The sequence below is a fragment of the Mandrillus leucophaeus genome, unplaced genomic scaffold (assembly GCF_000951045.1).
Source record: "Mandrillus leucophaeus isolate KB7577 unplaced genomic scaffold, Mleu.le_1.0 Scaffold426, whole genome shotgun sequence".
Classification (NCBI taxonomy): Eukaryota; Metazoa; Chordata; class Mammalia; order Primates; family Cercopithecidae; genus Mandrillus; species Mandrillus leucophaeus.
The window spans coordinates 727,021-744,898 of record NW_012104543.1 but is presented as its reverse complement, the minus strand read 5'-3'; the positions used below and the strand labels follow the sequence as shown (position 1 = coordinate 744,898).

Sequence of the window (17,878 nt, the reverse complement as noted above, 5' to 3'; positions counted from 1 at the left end):
ACCATGATGCCTGGCTAATTTTTGCATTTTTAGTAGAGGCAGGGTTTCACCATGTTGGCCAGGCTGGTCTCGAACTCCTGACCCCAAGTGATCTGCCTACTTCAGCCTCCCGAAGTGCTGGGATTACAGGCAAGAGCTACCTCACCTAGCGTGTGGGCCATTCTTGAGCAGACCTTAGCCAGACCCACCTGCACTAGTTTGCCCTTGGTGGGGTGGTGTGTTGACCACACGGCTTGCAGAAATGGCTCCTGACGTTCACTTGGAGGGGGCCCCACAAATGTCACTTTGCTGACTCCAGACGCCCAACCTAGGAGATGGGGTATCCCTCCCCTTTTGTAGACAGGGAAACTGAGACTCTGAGAGGAGAAGGGATTTGGGCAACACTGCTCAGCTAGTATGTGGCTGAGCTGGGATTCAGAGCCAGGCCGCCTCCCACACTAGTGCACTCTCAGTAGAAAATGCTGCTTGGGGTGGTGGCAGGGTCTGGGCTGGATATGGTCAGTGGTGGGCAAACCTGCTGGTGCCAGCTCTTAGAAGTTGCTATACCCACTCCAGGCTCAGTGATGTCACGTTAGTACCTTAAAATTTGCCATTGCAGGAAATCGGCAAATGCTACCAATCAGAGCTCTGGGAGGCTCTGCCGCCTCCCGAACCCCCCCAGAGAGGGCATGTTCCTTCTAGCAGATGCCTTTGACATCACTTGTTTCAAAAGCCAGGGGCATGGGCTCTCCTAACCTTCCTGCAGAACTCTGAGGCTGGCTCAGAATTCCATAGTCCGGAGCTCACTCCGCCCGGCCCCTCAGAGGGGCACACGTGGAGTTAGGACAGAGCCAGGCCCCCAACTCTTGGTCCAGTGCTTTGTCCCCCATGCCATGCTCGGAAGAGAATTCTCTCTTCTGTCCCTATTCTAGGCTGACTTTTAAGGTAGACAGGAGGCAGGGGCAGGGTTGGAACTGGGTGGGGACAGGAACTCTTTTGCCTGATACTTCCTGGACCTGCCATTCCTTTGAAACAGAACTGAGATGGGAGCTGTATTTTGGGGATTTGCTATTTAAGGGTGATAAGGAGACCCCTAGATTCTTGATTCCTCTTTTGATATCCCCCATCTCATTTCTCATCTTTTGCTGCCTGCCAAGAGGGGCTTTTTTTTTTTTTTTTTTTCCGAAACAGAGCCTTGCTGTGTCACCTAGGCTGGAGTGTGGTGGTGCGATCTCAGCTCACTGCAGCTTCCCCCTCCTGGGTTCAAGCAATTCTCCTGCCTCAGTCTCCGAAGTAGCTGAGACTATAGGCACACACCAACACACTCAGCTAATTTTTTTTTTTTTTTTGTACTTTTTTAGTAGAGATGGGGGTTTTACCATGTTGCCCAGGCTAGTCTCAAACTCCTGGCCTCAAGTGATCCGCCCACCTTGACCTCCCAAAGTCCTGGAATTACAGGCATGAGCCATTGCACCCGGCCAATAGGGGCTTTTGGAAAGAACCAGTGGTTGGATCTAGGTTTTTTGAAACATTGCCCTGGGCATTTCTGAGCCTAAGACAGGATTGTATGCCCCAGAGACCCCAGGCTGGGTCCACGTGGTTAAATTAAAGGGCTTCTCTGAAGAAATTATTGTCCCTGCTTTTATAAAGTCCCCAGGGCATTGTTAAGCTGACCAGGAATGGGGTGAGCTACAAAAGGAGATAGATCAGAGTGGAAGCCAGGAGGCCCCATGGGCAAAGGCTCCGGTGTGTGGAAACAGCATTCAGATCCAAGTCAGGCGAGACTGGCTGCAGGAACGGGTGCCTCAGTGTTGATAGAGCTGAATTGGGTTCACTATGGAATTAGATTTAGTTGGTTGTGAAGTTACCTAAGTTAAAACAAACAATGAACCCTCTGATCACTTTGATCACCCCCCACCCCCGTTCTGCAGTTCTGTGTAGGTCACCCTGACCCCACCGCAGGCGGGGCCCTGGGCCTTTCCCGTGGACATCTCCGCCAGCTGTGGGCAGGACCTAGCCAGGCTGCCCCTGGCCAGATCTGATGAAGTGTTTGAGTAATGCAGCCGTGTTTTGTTTTGATCCAAGTCGGTTGTTTGGGCTTCAGACCAAGAAGAAGAGGGGGAACGTGCAGCTGTGCCCCGGCAGGGCCAAGGCTCCTCCTCAGCCCCACCTTGCAGATTTGTGAAGTGGGGGTCTCTTCCGAGTTCCTTCTCTTGCCCGTCTTTCTGTCCTTTCCAGCTTCCTGTCCCTCGGCTGGGGTTTCCTTCAGATCCCAGACGCTGGGAAGGAAGTGAAGTCAGGAATCGAGTATGTGATGCAGTGAGGGCTGGACCCTGGCGGCTCCCGGCCATACGGCCCTCTCCAGCACCCGCCCCCCAGCTCAGGACCCTGGACTGGGGGAGCCACCTATGGACTCCTCTGGGAATGGCTTTTGGAGGGGAGCCAGCCCTGCCTGACTCCAGGGGGCGCTCGAGGCAGCTTTTTACCAGACAGCCTTCTTGGGACCTGCCCAGTCTCCAACCCAGTCCATTGGGAACACTCATTGCCCCGGAGGATCCAGGAAGGAGTTGAGGGAGGGCGGGCAATGGGGAGAGCCCTGGGAGGGCAGCCTGGAGACAGGGTCCACACTGTCGTGTGCTACCGATGCACTGGGTCAAGTGATTTCACTCCTGCAGACTCAGCCTTCCCCTTGGAAAGAGGGGTATGTTGGATGAGCTGATCTTTAGGTCTCCTCCAGTTGGGGTAACCAATGCATTTTGGGAACCCCTTAGTCCCAGTCAAACCTGCATGGTTGGTCAACCTACTTCTGGTTCTGGCCAATAGGGAGGTCTTGACATCTCCCAGGCTTTGAATTCAAATCTCGTTTCCAGCATGTATTGTTCTAGAAGGCCACTCAATCCCTCTGAGCCTCTGTTTTCTCACCTGTGAAATGGGAATGATAGTTATGCTTACCTCATGGGATTGGTTTGAGGTGGAATTGTTTTGAGGGCGTTGCATTTTACTGCATGCTTAGTGGCTGGTCCAGTGCCCAGCACCTAACGGGTGCTTGGGGAGTGTCTTGATGGGGAGGAAAAAGCTATAGGAAACATTTGGCATTCTAGGCTGTTTCTGCTACATGCTAGCTGTGTGACTTTAGACAGTTGAGTTATCCTTTCTGAGCCACCATTTCTTCATCTGTAAAATAGGAATAATACCAACCTTCCCAAATTGCAGAGAAGATGGTATCATATTGAGCATCTCACTCAAACTAGGGGCTCAAGAAATAGCTGTTAAATGAATGAGGAAAATTGCAAGATTGGACTTGGAGGAAAATATCTTTAGTCCCAATTCATTAAAGTCTGACATTAAAAAAAGTACACATTTTTAATTATACAAACGATACATAAATACATTCTGCATTTTAAAAGAGTTAAACTCCTTTTGGATATGGCGAATGTCGCCTTTGGCTACTACCCCTGTCTTTTCTGAGGACAGCCTTGAAGGTGTGTACCTATTGGGCAGCTGCCCCTTTCCGTCCCCTGTGTGGGTCCCTGGAGCCTGGCTTCTGTTCAGTCATGCCCTCTGGTGTCACCCCCACAGGCGGGAGACCTTTGACTTTGACGACGACTGTGACAGCCTGACGTGGGAAGAGAATGAAGACACGCTGCTGCTCTGGGAGGATTTCACCAACTGCAATCCCACCATCGACCTGCAGGGCGAGGTGAGCCCGGCGCCTGGCTTCCCAAAGGCCAGGACTAGGGACCTGGGGGGCACCTCCTTTCAATGGTCCCTCATCCCTGTTATTTTCCTACAGCCCCCACCACCCAGCTAAACTATCCCCTTTGGGCTGGGCGCAGTGACTCACGCCTGTAATCCCAGCACTTTGGGAGGCCGAGGCGGGCGGATCACCTGAGGTCGGGAGTTCGAGACCAGCCTGGCCAACGTGGCGACACCCCACCTCTACTAAAAATATAAAAATTAGCCAGGCCTGGTGGTGTGCACCTGTAATCCCAGCTACTCGGGAGGCTGAGGAAGGAGAATCACTTGAATTCAGGAAGCAGAGGTTGTAGTGAGCCGAGATTGTACTCTGCGCTCCAGCCTGGGTGACAGAGCGAGACTCCGTCTCAAAAATAAATCAATACATAAAATAAACTGTCCCCTTTGTTCTATTTCCCCAGCAAGAGGAAAACTTGGGCAACTTGATCCACGAGACCGAATCCTTCTTCAAGACGAGAGACAAGGAGTACCAGGAAACGATAGGTCAGATCGAGGTAAGAGCTCGGGACGTGGAGCCCACTTGTGAGGCTCTCCTGAGGTCCACGTGGTTGAGATCCTGGCGACCAAATGCCCATGTGTCATGGGCAGGGGCTGGGAGAGTGGGACAGGCATAGGATTGGGAGTCAGGAGGCCTCAGGGGCGACTAACATATTTCTTAGGGCCTCAGTTTCCTAATCGGTCAAATGGGGGTGGTGATCCTTGCCTGCCTCAGAGAATTAAAAAGAATATATGTAGCTGAGAAGACGATCCCATAATAACCACAGAGCTGACATTGGAGTGATAGTGAGTGACGCAAGGTGCTGAGTACACCCGGTATCCTTACCTCTACCCTATGCAGTAGGCACCATGCACTCCTTTTACAGAGGAGGAGATGAGGTTGGAAGAGAGCAAGTGACTTGCCCAAGGCCTTGCAGCCAGGAAGCAGCATTGAAGTACAATTCTCTCTGGCTCCAGAGGCTGTGCACGTGATCACTTCTATAAATGACAGTCATTGTTACTGTGCAGGAGAAAGGGAAGCCCAGCTCCTTCCCTAGAGGAAGTATCACTTGATAGAGGACAAGAGTCAGAAACATGAAAAAGCCTTCAGGATTTTTGTAATCAGGTCTGGATAAAGGAACCCAGAGATGCCGAGTTCTCAGAACCGGGTGGGGCACATCAGAGCCGGGCTGCTGCTGGGGTTGCTAAGCAACCATTCCCCTTTGGCCAGAAGGAGTTCTAGGGAAGGTGGAACCATGTGCAGAGAGCAGAGGGTGGGGGAGGTTGATGTCCAGAGGCCGAGTCCTGATGGTGTGGTGTCCAGTGGTGGACTCGATGGCACCATCCCTGAGGAATCCAGGAGGGGAGGTTGCTGAGGCTTCTGCCACGAGGATGACTTGCCCTCACCCTTCTTCCTCATTGCTTCCTCCCAGCTGGAGCTGGCCACAGCCAAGAGTGACATGAACCGACACCTGCATGAGTACATGGAGATGTGCAGCATGAAGCGAGGACTGGACGTGCAGATGGAGACCTGCCGCCGGCTCATCAAAGGCTCCGCAGACAGGTATCCGCCTGTCCTCCCAGGGGATTCAGCTATGGCATCCTTGGAGGGAAATTCCCAAGGCTGCAACTCGGCCATGTTTCATACTGCCAACCTATCTCTCTGTCTGTCTGTCTGTCCGTCCATCCATCCATCCATACATACATCCAGTGACTATTAGCACACCTATATGCCAGATGCCTTACATATCTAACCTCGTGCAACTCCCACCACCACCCTGCCCCTTGTTGATTCAATAGATACTTGTCAAAGGCCTGCTCTGTGCAAGACGGTGGGGCCGGTGAGTACAGCCCTTGCCCTCGAGGAGCCGAAGCCCCATTTTCTGCTGAGCTGGGAGCAGAGGAGGTGGACGGGGCATTCTCCCGTTTGCTCACAGGAAGTGATTTCCCTTCCTTTGCCATCTGTTAGTCTGTTCTCATGGTGCTATAAAGAACTGCCTGAGGCTCAGCGTGGTGGCTCACACCTGTAATCCCAGCACTTTGGGAGGCTGAGGTGGGAGGATCACTTGAGCCCAGGAGTTCAAGGCTAGCTTGGGCAACATAGCAAGACCCCATCTCAAAAAAAAAAAAAAAAAAAGCCTGAGACTGGGTAATTTATAAAGGAAAAAGGTTTAATTGACTCACTGTTCCACATGGCTGGGGAGGCCTCAGGAAACTTATAATCATGGCAGAAGGCACCTCTTCACAGGGCAGCAGGGGAGAGAATGAGTGCCTAGCAAAGGGGAAACCCCCTTATAAAACCGTCAGATCTCATGAGAACTAACTCACTATCACGAGAACAGGATGGGGGAAACCGCCCCCATGATTCAATTATCTCTAACTGGTCCCTCTCATGACACGCGGGGATTATGGGAAGTACAATTCCAGATGAGATCTGGGTGGGAACACAGCCAAACCATATCATCTTCTTCCAACCCAGGTCCTGTCCCCAGGAGACTGACATGTGTCAGGCATGGCACACAAAGCAGAGCCCCTGCCTTCAAGGACACACAGCCTTGTTGGGGGACAGCCATGCTGAGAATAAGCTAATATGCAGAGAATGCCTGCCACACAGCACAAATACATTGTCGTTGCTTTCCTCGTTTTGCTGCATTACTGTATGAGAGGGAGGGACAGCCCTGTGGGGAGCAGATCTGTGTTCAGGGCCGTGGCCTTGCCTTTCAGACCTTTAACTCCTTAAACCCACAGAACCCACTGTGGTTATCTCCATTATTCAGACAGAAGAGCAGATACTTAGGCAGGTTAAACAGTTTGCCTAAGCTCCCCCACCCCCAGCTCATCTGAGATAGAATCAGAACTGCAGCCCAGTGATGTTAACCGTATCCTGCATGGCCTCCTTTGGAGCGCTGAGTCATCCAGGGTTTACTGAGCACCTACTATGTGCCCAGACCTGGGTTAAGTGCTTGGAGGGTAACAGTCAAACTTGATCCATGGTCCAGCTCCCAAGGGGTTTTCTTCCTAGAGAAGTCAACACAGCCAGACCAAGTAGGGGGCGGTGCAGGGGGTTACCTCGTGAGCTTAAAGGATCTTAAGGATAGCTGAGTGAGGCAGGAGCTCAGGGCGAGGCTCCTCTAAGGGTAGATCTTATAGAAGTGGCAGCTCAGCCTTCCTACTCCTTGACCCTTGAGAGGCCCAGGGCTGCTCTCTGAATTTCCCCACTCTCTTGTGCTTCTCAGGAATTCACCGTCCCCCAGCTCCGTGGCCAGCAGCGACTCAGGAAGTACAGATGAGATCCAGGATGAGTTCGAGCGGGAGGCAGATGTGGAGCCCATGGTCAGCTGATGACTGACGCCCTGCCAGCCTGGTGGTCTTGGTGATGGGGCCCTGCCACCTCTCCTCATGGGGCCAGGAAGGCCCCTTGGAGTGGGGTTCGAAGCCGCACCACACAGACTTTCTCTGCCCTCCCTTCTCTGGAGGCCCCAAGGGACTGCTGCTTCCTTCCTTCCTTCCACACCACCAACGGGTGCCCCGTCTCCATCCCCCACCCACCCAAGGAATGGTGCTGTCAATTTCTATTGTTCTCCACATTACAAATGCAGACTTCTGTGCGGACTTTGCAGTGTTAACTGTGCCTTCTCCCTTAAGCTGAGCCACTTTGAGCTCCAAAGAATTATTCCTAGCAGGTGTTTTTATACAGAACTTTAAGGTGAGGGCCGGGCCGGCTGGCCGTGGCGTAATGTGGTTTCTGCCTTCCGTCCCACCTGCTCCTCTGATTGGCCATGGGCTACGCCCTCCCTTCCTCCTGAGCCAGCCCAGACCGGCCTGGGGCTTGGGGTGCTCTGCCAACCCCCAGGAAGGAGCCGCTGGCCTCTGTGAGCTTTCTAGGCCTGGGTAGGGACCACCCCAATTTTCTCACTCCCTGAAGGAGAGAAAGGTGGAAGGAAGGGAAGGAAGACACATTTTAATTTTTTGGGGGGATCGAGTGGCAAAGTTGAAGGGACAAGGCACTGTGAGGGGAAGGCGGAGCCTCACTGTGTTTAAACTACTATGCAAAAAACAAAACAAACAACAAAAGCAGCTTGCCTTATATCATTGTGGAATGCAGGTCCTCTCCTGGGCTCCTGGCTTCCCCCTGGAGCTGGGAGGGAGGCCGGGGTTAGGGTGATGTGTGTCGCAGCACTGACTGGGTAGCGTGGGTTTGGCTGAGGTTGGTCAGGAGGCCGGGGTTGCCGCAAGGCACTGGCCTGCCTGACCGCTTGCTGTCTTCCGGGCCTCTGCGGGTTCAGGGCAGGGGCCAAGGGGGTCTTTTTGCCCTGATAACTTGATGTTCTTCCCTCCGTCGCCAGTCAACAATAGAGGGTTAGAGATCTGTAATTTCTCTGTGAGAAAGTCTGAAGGGGCCAGGCCCGGTCTCTGCTCCCTTCCACCGGCCTTGGGTTAGGACTGTCCGGCAGTTGCCCACTTTTGGCCACTGGCAGGAGAGAGGCCTGGTGGGCTGCTGGCAGGGCAGGAGCTGGAGTGAGGGCCATCCTCTTTCTGCTCCTGGACACACGCAAGCCTCTCTCAGCAATTCCCTTGACTGGCCAGTCAGGGTGTTGATCTGAGCCAGTATCCCCCAAGACTTGAATGGCTTGAGTGGGCCTGCATTGAAGGGCACTGTGTGGCGACCCTCCCCCTTCCAAATCTCAGCTTGGAGCCAGCTGAGCAGGCTTTGCTTTATTATTATTTTTTAACAGTTTTTAACCTACTGCAGTGGGTCTGTTGCCAATTTTAATTTTTTGTTGTCCCAGGAGCTCCCTCTAGTGGTCAAAGTAGCAAAATGTGCCCAAGGACTAGAACTTGGGTCCCTCTGCCTTGTCTGGAGGCAGAGGAGGGGGCTCTGGGTTTGACTGGGATTGTGGTCCCCAGAGGTCCATGGCCTTTAAGGGTCTTCTCTGTTTTCTGTTTCCCCCACCTGTGTTACAGTCTTGAAAATACTGTACATAATAGATACACGTAGAGAGAGCGTGAGAATGTGTTAGTGACTACGTGTGATGTAATTTATCACGATTTGGTGGCCTTTGTCATGAGTTTTTTCCTTTGTTTTATTTTGCTGGGGACACTTCCCACAGGTCCCCTGCGGCAGTCTGGCTGTGACTCTTCCATAGTCAGCATCTCTTGTTAGCCAAACAGTTCCCTTTGGCAGGTACTTGGAGGGACAATGGTTTTGGAAGAGAGACGGCCCTTCTCTCTCCTCCTCGCTGACCCTTGTTCTAAAGGTTACAGGGTTCAAACATACCTGATTCTTGTTGTTATTGTTGTTGCATTTTTATTTTAACCAAAGGTTATCAGAGCCAGTTGGGCTTGAACCTCAGCTGCTAAAAAGATTTTCCGTTTCCACGAGGGCAGGAAAACATCCACCCTCGTGGGTCTCCTCCGTCCAGGGCTGAGGGAGGCGTTGGACAATGTGGTGTGGGAGTTTCGTGGGCAGCGTGGAAGCCAGCCCTGGGTTGTTCCCCAAGGTGGTGGGAGGGTGACAGACGTGTCTTTAGAGTTAAGACTGTAAGGCAGCAGTGTTAGCGTTGGAGGGTAACAGGTTACTGTGGTGATCGGTGTCCGGCGGTATTATTTTTACTTTCCTCCTTGTATACATAGGTCATTTGTCTTTGAGAACTAGGGTACTCTAGGGAGTTTGAAAATGGCAGGAGCCAGAAAGAGATCCTGGCCTGAAAGTCCCTTCCTGCTGGCTTTTAATATCTGCTCTCCTCTTGGGAGTGAGGACTTGGGGCAGGTGGGTGGGAGAGGGTAAGCCAGAGTGTGATGGGCCTGCCTCCTGGGCTGGTTCCGGGGTCCGGCCTGCCTGACTGCCTGCCTCTCCACCACATGCTCTTTTCAGTTAATGCCAGTGGGCTGTGCTTGTCCCCTCACCATGAGCCCACAGCTTGCCAAGAAAGACCCCAAAGCTCGCTGGGGCAGCACCAGTCCTAGCTGGGACGAATTGGTCCATCCTTTGTAAAGCTGTAAATACTTAGGTTTGACTTTCTATTTCTAAGCCCGGTGTCATATTGACACTGGTATTTTAGAATTGTTCTCAGATGGGCTCTCCTGCGCTGCCCTCTGTCTCCTATTTTTGGGGGTTTTATACAAACAGAGGATTGGGGAGGGATAGGAAGACTAGCATCCATTTGGCTCCCTGGTTGGTTGTGAAATACACACACACACACACACACACACTCCTCTGAGACTCCAAACAGAGAAAAAAATTATTGGCAAGCCAACATTTTCTTTCTTATCTTGAGAAAATGTCTTGAGGTCCCTGAAGGACCAAATCCATCGTGGACTAACTCTGTGGGTAGAACTCAGATGACCTAGGGAGAATTCAACCACTTACGCTTGGAATGGGAGGAGAGGGGGTGGGGTGGGGGAAGATTATAAGATGTAACTTAAGCTAAATGTAATCTATTTATAAAGCAAGAGACTCTCATCTATTTTTATGAAAGGAAGGGTTTTTTAATCTAGGGTAGGCAGTTGTGGTAGCCCAGCGTTCTCCTGTGGATGAGAAATGGTGCATGTTGTTGCCGGATTGAATAGAACCCATTCCCTTCCCCATGCCTCGTCTTCTGTCCTCACTTTTGGTCATTAACACCCATGAGCAGCTTCAGCAGACTGTAGGTCCCACTTCACCCCATTCTCCTCTCCTCTGACCCCTCAGTTTCTTGGAAGTCTTGGGGTAGGTTGCAGGAAATTCAGAAGTGTGGTGGGTGGGGGAAGGGCCAAGGCACACTAGGGAGGGGACAAGCTGGGCTCTGGGGGTAGGCTCTGATTAGTTATTCTGACTCTGGTCTGCCGAGATCCATTTCCAACTCAGCTGCGCTGGGAGAGGGTTGGGAGGCAGCAGAGCATGGGTGACAGTGGGAGTACATGACTTCCTTGGAGCCTGGGCCTTCGTGGGTCCCAGGTGGTCAGGCAGCTGGAGTAGGAGTGGAAATGGCATAAGATGCTCATAGCCCAGCCCTGGCTGTGCCTACTCCAGGCCAAGCCTGGGCTGCAGTCCTTGCTGTGTTCCCCCCAGGGTCCTGGGGGAGGGATCAGGGTGCTGGGGGTTTCCTAGGACAGGGGTCTTCCCCCTTGAGACACCAAGCTCTGGCTCTGGAAGAGCTCTCTCCTGAAGTGGGGAGTCTGGAGGGGGCTGGGTGGGTGCAGGTAAAGCCAGATTCTCTCTGGAAGGGAATTTTCTATGAATGGATGATTTCCAGGCTCAGGGTGGGCTGTGTGTTAGTTCTGGGCAAATCCCTCACCAAGACCCCTCCCTCCCAAGCCCTCAAAGAAGCGAGGCAAAGCCCTTCCCTGCAAGACCCCTTGTGGACGTTTCTGCATCTACCTGATTTTTAGCCCCATCCAGGGAGACTTTATACCCCATGATTCCATCCTGCCCCACCGTTGCTGTTGTCTGCCAGCTGGGTCTAGCATCACAGGGAAGGGGGGTTTATACTCATGGAAAGACTACTGATCCTACCGGAAACCAACCTGTTTACTGTACTGTTGTAAATATCATGCCCTTTATATCCTGTATATTGGCTTCTTTTAAATAAAGTGAAGTGTCTTAGAACTGATGGTGCTTTTTTTTTTGTTTTTGTTTTTAAATAGAAGATGAATCTGCTGTTGGGGGAGGGGTAAGAGGACTGAGGGTCACAGAAACACTCAAACTCATTAGCTAATTAGCCATAAAATAGGGGATGTCATATCACTTGTTACATTTGTAGCTCACAATAAAAGCTTTGGAAGATGATAAAGCAGGAATCATTACACACATTTTACTGAAGGGGAAGAGAGGACCCGAGACATCACAGGCTCAGTAACTGGCTTGGCCTGGTTTGGAACTGATGGCCTTTTAACCACAAAGTCCCCATTTCTCCAGGCTCTCCAACGTGCCCACAGGAGGTCACCTCCCCAGGCTCTGCATTTGACACTATCCAGCGTTCTAGTTTTTCTTGTTAATGGGCACGTTCAGGGCAACATTGCCCTAATGTGAACTGAGCCCACCTGTCTAGGGTCTTCTCCAAAGATGAAGACAAATAGCCGCCACCAATTCCAAGTTGCTTTTTGCCATTCCTAATACTTGGCACTTTTCCCTCCCCAACTCTTCATTTACATGTTTAAATTCTCCCAAAGTATCTTAAATGGTGTAATCCGGAGAAAAAGAAGTGGCCTAAGATCATGGGGGCATTGTGAGTTGGGTATTATTACCTCCGTTTTACAGATGAGGAAACTGAGGCCCAGAAAGGATCTGTAGTCTGCCTAGTGCCCTATTGAGGAACCAGAATTAGCATCGGAACTGACTCCTAAGCAGGTACCCGGTTCATGCTGCTGGAAGAAATATAAACAAATTAGAAGAGAGAGTAAGGAAACGTAACATTACTTTAGGAATAGATTGGGTCCCTGAGACCTCGTCATCAGAGAAGACTTCAGAATCCAAGTTTTAAATAGCATTCGAGTGTTTACCAAGCACACAACATTTTGCAAAGCTGACATTTTTACTTGGGGGTAAAAGGCTCAGAACAACTGGTTTTGCGGCCAAAGGCTTTAAAATGAAAAGCTAAGCGTTGGCCAGCTCAGGTTTTATCTTGCATTGATCGTAATCTGCAAGAAAGCTAAGAAGCTGGCCAGCGCCGGGCCTGGCGGGTAGGTGGAGGGCGGCTGGGTCCTGGCCAATGAGGCTGGAAGGCAGGCTCATTCCACGGGCAGTGCCCGGGAAGCAGCAGGGGGCTGGCCGCGCTGTGGCCCTGCGGGGTCGAGGAGTCTGGTAACGGACAGGTTTCCGGCCTCGCACAAACCACTGGCGGCCTGAAAGAAGCCAGTCTGACGCCCACCGGACCCCGGGAGCACACCAGAGGGCCGGGCGCAGCGAGTCCTTCCGCCCCGCTTCAGCACGTGTCCCATTCCGGTTATCTCATTGGCTCTATTCAGCCTCTCTCTGCTCCACTCTGGAAGGCTGCAACAGGACCGCACCGTTGATTGATTCAGAAGCTTTGGTGTGTCACTCTGATTGGTCGGAGGGGTTCACGCCCTCTCGGGTCATACCATAACGAGAGGAGGGGAAAACGCATGCATTTCAGGACTTCGCTTTCGGGTTCCCTTGCCTTGTGTTGTGTTATGCCCCTATTATGGCATGAACAGATGCTTTTTATTAGCCGAAGCTAAATATAGTGGAACTTCGGCTGATCCCGAGCTCGGAGGACAGCCGGCGTGATCCGTTTCCCCCCGCGGATCGAGGTGGTGCGCTCGGGACGGGCTGTGCATTCTAGCAGCGCCTGGGCGGACCAGCCAGCGAACAACCCCGCTGCGACGCAGAGATGCTGCTGCCGGCGTCCGCGCTCCGCCGCGCCCTCCTGTCGCGTCCCTGGACCGGGGCCGGGTGAGTGAGCACGGGGCCCGGGGCGGCCCGAGCGCGCGCCTGGGGCCCGGGAGCCTGGGAGTCACTAGGCGTCCCCCGCGCCGCACTCCCTCCATGCCGGACCCCCAAGCTGCTTCGGTCACCGCCGGGTTCCTCAGGGGCTCCCCTCCGACCCCCACACAGGCCTTTCTCCCACTGAGATCCCTTAGCCTCCTCCCTCAGGTAGTCACCTTGCTTTAGCGAGGGGACCCCTCTTCCCGAATCCTGCGACCGAGTAGGGTGCCTCGGGGCCCTGCCGGTTCCCACGCTCGGAAAGTAACCTCTGTAGTCACTCGTCTCACTCCTAATACTGTATCTTCGCAATTTGCGAGCTTCCCCCGAGGGGCACGTCTGTTTTTTAGCACACCACACATCTCACTTCCCCACCCTCGTCCCACGTTCAGTGCCCCCATCCCGCCTCGGATTCCCCGAGTCCTCCTCTCCTTCTACCAGGATTTCTGCCTCTCTCTTTTCCGCTCCCCTCCGCACTCCGCCGCCCGCTTTTTTTTTCAAGTTAAATGTTGGATAGAAAAGAGGGACTCCTTTTTTCTTGTAGGACTCCTTTTTTCTTGTAATCATATTTATGGAGTGCTTATAATGAACCAAATGCTGGCCAGGCACTTGGCAGGTGTCTTACCACGAGGATTAAGCGGTTATTACACGGGGAGTACCCTGAACAGTACCCGGCACAAAGGCAGCGCCCGGTTGTGATCATCGCCATGATCATCATCATTATCACCTCTTTTTAAACTTCTCACTCCTGTGAGGCAGGTATTATTCCAAATAATGAAGAAAACCAGGAGCAGTTCAGGGGTGGAGCTGCCCTTCAAATCCAGATTTGCAAACCCTGCCATTGTGGAGCCGGGTGTCTGGATCCTTGCTCTCTCAGTGACAAATATTCTCAGAGAACCCCTCCAGCTCGGGGCTAGGTTTGGAGAGTTGGGTGGGACACCGACCCTGCCCCAGAGGGGATCCTAGTCTGGCGGGGCTGCACACCTGTGGGTCAGCTCCTCCTTCCATTTGAGTTTTGTTTGCTTGACCTCCCGGGCTGTTAGCGGCTGTCTCTCTCCTGATGAGCTGTGCCCTTTCTGAGTTAATCAGTGGCCCTCTCCCTCCCCCCAAAGGATGGCATGGTGGTGCCCTGAACACAAGTGAGTTTCAACCCTGCTGTGTGTCCTCTGTGGGTGAGGAGGGGATAGGAAAGGGTGCAGGAAGAGGACATGGGACAGAAGAGTTCCTCTTCTAGGCTGAGACTGGGGCCACACTTGCCATACTCCCTGTGCGATGCCATTTGCAGGCCTTGCCTGCACTCTGAGGCCCAGGAAGATGGGGCTTATAGAGTCCAGTGTTATACTGAGTGCCTACTGTGAGCTGATGCTCTACCAAACACCCTAGAGGTGAGGAGTACCCAGGGAATTTACATGGGGTGGGGCCTTTGAAGAGTTTTCAGCTTAATAGGGGAGAAATGCATAGAAAAAACCTCCGATATCTAGTAGAAAGCAATCCATATTCTAAAAGATAAGCCCATGATAACAATAATAATTATCAAGCAATCAAGCACCACAGGCTTAACACCGAGCCGATAAGTACCGTCTCATTCCTGTATTATCATGGGACATGATCTGCCATTCAGAGATATATGACTGAAATTACAGTTGGTCTAAATCCAGATTCATGCTCTGAATTATGAGGCCTCCTGAATTGAGAGGGGAAAGAGAAAGAGCGTTTCGCAACCGGTTCCCTGGGCTCAGGTTACTCCTTTGATGCAGCAGCTGGCCGCATGCCCTAGACAGGATTTCTCAACCTCACCACGATTCACATTTGGGGCTACATTTTTGTTGTTGTGGAGTCTGTCCTGTGCACTGTAGAATGTTTAGCAGTGTCCTTGGCCTTTACCCACTCCATGTCAGGGGCACCCCCGGCCCTGACAGTTACAAAAGAAGTCCTGGCCCTGACAGAAAACACAAGTTCCCAGACATTGCCAGATGTTCCCTGGGGAACAAAAATCACCTCTGGTTGAGAGCCACTGCTCTAGAGGAACAGCTTTGGTATTTGATCACTTGTTCATGTACTCAACGAACATTTAGGGCACACCTGTGGCGTGCTGTGTCTGCATTTATGGGGAAACAGTTGCAGGGCATTTTCAGTGACATCCCTCAGTGTCCTATGTGTAAAACTCTAGTCCTGAGAAAAACCACTGCTTTTGAGGAACGGGTGTGGGAGATGTTTCTTAGTGTTTTCTTTTTTTTGCCTTGAGTGCCAGGAATCTCTGCCAGTTTTTAAAAATACCCTTGATATATGTTTTCTTTTAGTTTAATACATGTCAATTGTGAAAACTACAGATAGGGCAAAAAAAAAAAAAAAAAATAGAAAAATCACCTGGAATTGTACCACACAGAGGTACCCACTGTTAACATTTTGATTCATGTCCTTTAACTTTCCATGAATATATATGCTTTAAAAAAAAAATCTAGTCCCAGCTACTCGGGAGGCTGAGGCAGGAGAATGGCGTGAACCCGGGAGGCGGAGCTTGCAGTGAGCTGAGATCCGGCCACAACACTCCAGCCTGGGCGACAGAGTGAGACTCCGTCTCAAAAAAAAACAAACAAAAAAAAGAACCAGCTAGCTGGTAGTTCAGACGCCAGTAATTTATTGTAGCTTGTTTTTTCCCTTTATACACTTGTCTGCCTTACAGTATATTCCCAGGCCCTGGAACTGTGTCTGGCACCTGGCAAGCCCTTGGCAAACATTTAGGGAATGAATGAACTTGTCATGTGAGCCCTTGCTTGTCAACCAATATTTATCACAGCCAGCCTCAGGACAATCACCATAAACGTGTGGCCTTTATAGGTGGGCCCAGGGATGGCGGCTGATGACAATGACTGCCATTTACTTTTCATGTGGATTATTTTACTCAGCCTCTCAGCAGCCTGTGATGTAGGGGTTACCACCCCCATTTCACAGCTTAAACAACTGAGGCCCATGGAAATTAAGAAAAACTTGTCCAAGGCCTTGAGCTGGTGAACACCAGGCCTCCCAACTGACTGCCTCTTTTCTCCTTTAACCCTGACTTCCTGTTCTTTTCTCAATCAGCTTTACCATTGGTGTCCTCAGTTCTCTTTGGAAACAGGCAGGATGCACATTAATAGCCAGCCCAGGCATGTAGTAGGCTTATAAGAGTTCATTTCTGTTCCTTACTTCTTGTGCCAAGCTCAGACATGACTCTTGCTCACCCCATCTGACATCAGGGGGCTTATGGGCCAGAATTGGCTGCTACCGTGTCCCCTGCAGTGATCCTGGGTGATTTCGGACTCTTCTCAGGCTACCTGATGGTTTAATTTTCAAAATATCAAAAGCACCCAATGCTTTTCCCAGTCTGCCCAGCCCTTGGATGGGCACAGCTTGCCCTGGGTCGGTGGCTGGCATTTCCCACCATTCCTTAGACATTCTCTGCTCTTGAACTCCTCCAACCAGTGGCTGGGGCGGTGCCTTTGGCCTGGAATGTGCCGCTGGCCACCTCGGTGAGCCCATCCAGTGCTTTGTGGCCTTGGCAAGGCAGCTTCTGTCCCTTCAATATCCTCATTTGCAAAATGGGGATGTATTAACAGCCACACAGCAGGTGGCTGCAAGGATTAGCAGTGATGTGACCAGTGGTTTCCTGGGTGCCTGGTACCGAATGTGTGCTCTGTGAGTATTTGAGTGGAAGAATAATTAAAACATGTGGTTATCTTCACACTTGTAAAGTAGTGAAAACGCCATTGAGGCAGTGCTTGGCAGTGGCACCCCGGGAGCAGCCTGCCTCCTGTGCCCCGCATCTGGCCCAGCACACAGTAGGCATTGAACAGTTGCTGTTGAGATGGCCGAGAATACAACATGGCTTGGATCCTGGCTCCAACTCTTGGCAGCTCTGTGGCCCCAGGCAGGTTACTTACCCTCTCTGGGCTCCTTTATGTTCTCATATGGAAAATAAAGATGACAGTAGTAGTCACCTCATAGGATTGTCCTGTGGGTTAAATGATCTCATACATGAAAAGCACTTTGGAGTGCCCAGCACCTGGAATACTCAGTAAGTGCTGCTGCGGTTATGATGATCCCCTCTCCTACCAATGGGCTTCCTGGAGTGATCATCTTCGATCAGGAATATCAAGACGGCAGGGTCCCAGCAGTGAAGGATGGTGGCAGGAGGGAAGGTATGGAACTCAGATGTCCTCGGTCTCTTCCCTTTATTCCAGTTAAGTACCCCAGATGCCAAACCCCTTCTGTTGTTATTATTGTTGTTGTTTTGGAGATAGGGTCTCACTCTGTTGCCCAGACTGGAGTACAGTGTCACTATCTCAGCTCACGGCAGCCTCAACCTCCTGGGCTTGGTCATCCTCCCACCTCAGCCTCCCAAGCAGTTGGAACTACAGGTGCACATCACCATGCCCAGCTACTTTTTGTATTTTTTTGTAGAGATGGGGTTTCATCATGTTGGCCAGGATGGTCTCAACCTCCTGGGCTGAAGTGATCCTCCTGCCTCGGCCTCCCAGAGTGCTGGGATTATAGGCATGAGCCACTGCGCCTGACCTTCTATTAGGGTTTTGACCCTGCTCACCTCAGGGGATGGAAGAGACTTCTCCGCTTCTTCTTTTTTTTTTTTTTTGAGACAGAGTCTCTCTCTGTCGCCCAGGCTGGAGTGCAGTGGCCGGATCTCAGCTCACTGCAAGCTCCGCCTCCCGGGTTTACGCCATTCTCCTGCCTCAGCCTCCCGAGTAG

General features: G+C 51.8%; 2 protein-coding genes across 4 annotated transcripts in view; both read left to right on the top strand.

Annotated features, from left to right (window-relative positions):
- Nucleotides 1-11,303, top strand: part of IFFO2 (intermediate filament family orphan 2) — a 50,750-nt gene extending 39,447 nt beyond the window's left edge. The window contains exons 6-9 of the mRNA XM_011993118.1: nt 3,559-3,679; nt 4,137-4,229; nt 5,145-5,275; nt 6,948-11,303. Of these exons, the coding sequence (XP_011848508.1) occupies nt 3,559-3,679; nt 4,137-4,229; nt 5,145-5,275; nt 6,948-7,053 (451 nt within the window). The 3' untranslated portion in view covers nt 7,054-11,303. The remainder of the gene's footprint in view (nt 1-3,558; nt 3,680-4,136; nt 4,230-5,144; nt 5,276-6,947) is intronic.
- Nucleotides 11,304-12,764: 1,461 nt separating this feature from the next.
- Nucleotides 12,765-17,878, top strand: part of ALDH4A1 (aldehyde dehydrogenase 4 family, member A1) — a 38,546-nt gene continuing 33,432 nt past the window's right edge. For all 3 annotated transcript variants that reach the window (XM_011993117.1, XM_011993116.1, XM_011993115.1), the window contains exon 1: nt 12,765-13,105. In XM_011993117.1, coding sequence (XP_011848507.1) covers nt 13,044-13,105 — 62 coding nt within the window. In that variant the 5' untranslated portion in view covers nt 12,765-13,043. The remainder of the gene's footprint in view (nt 13,106-17,878) is intronic.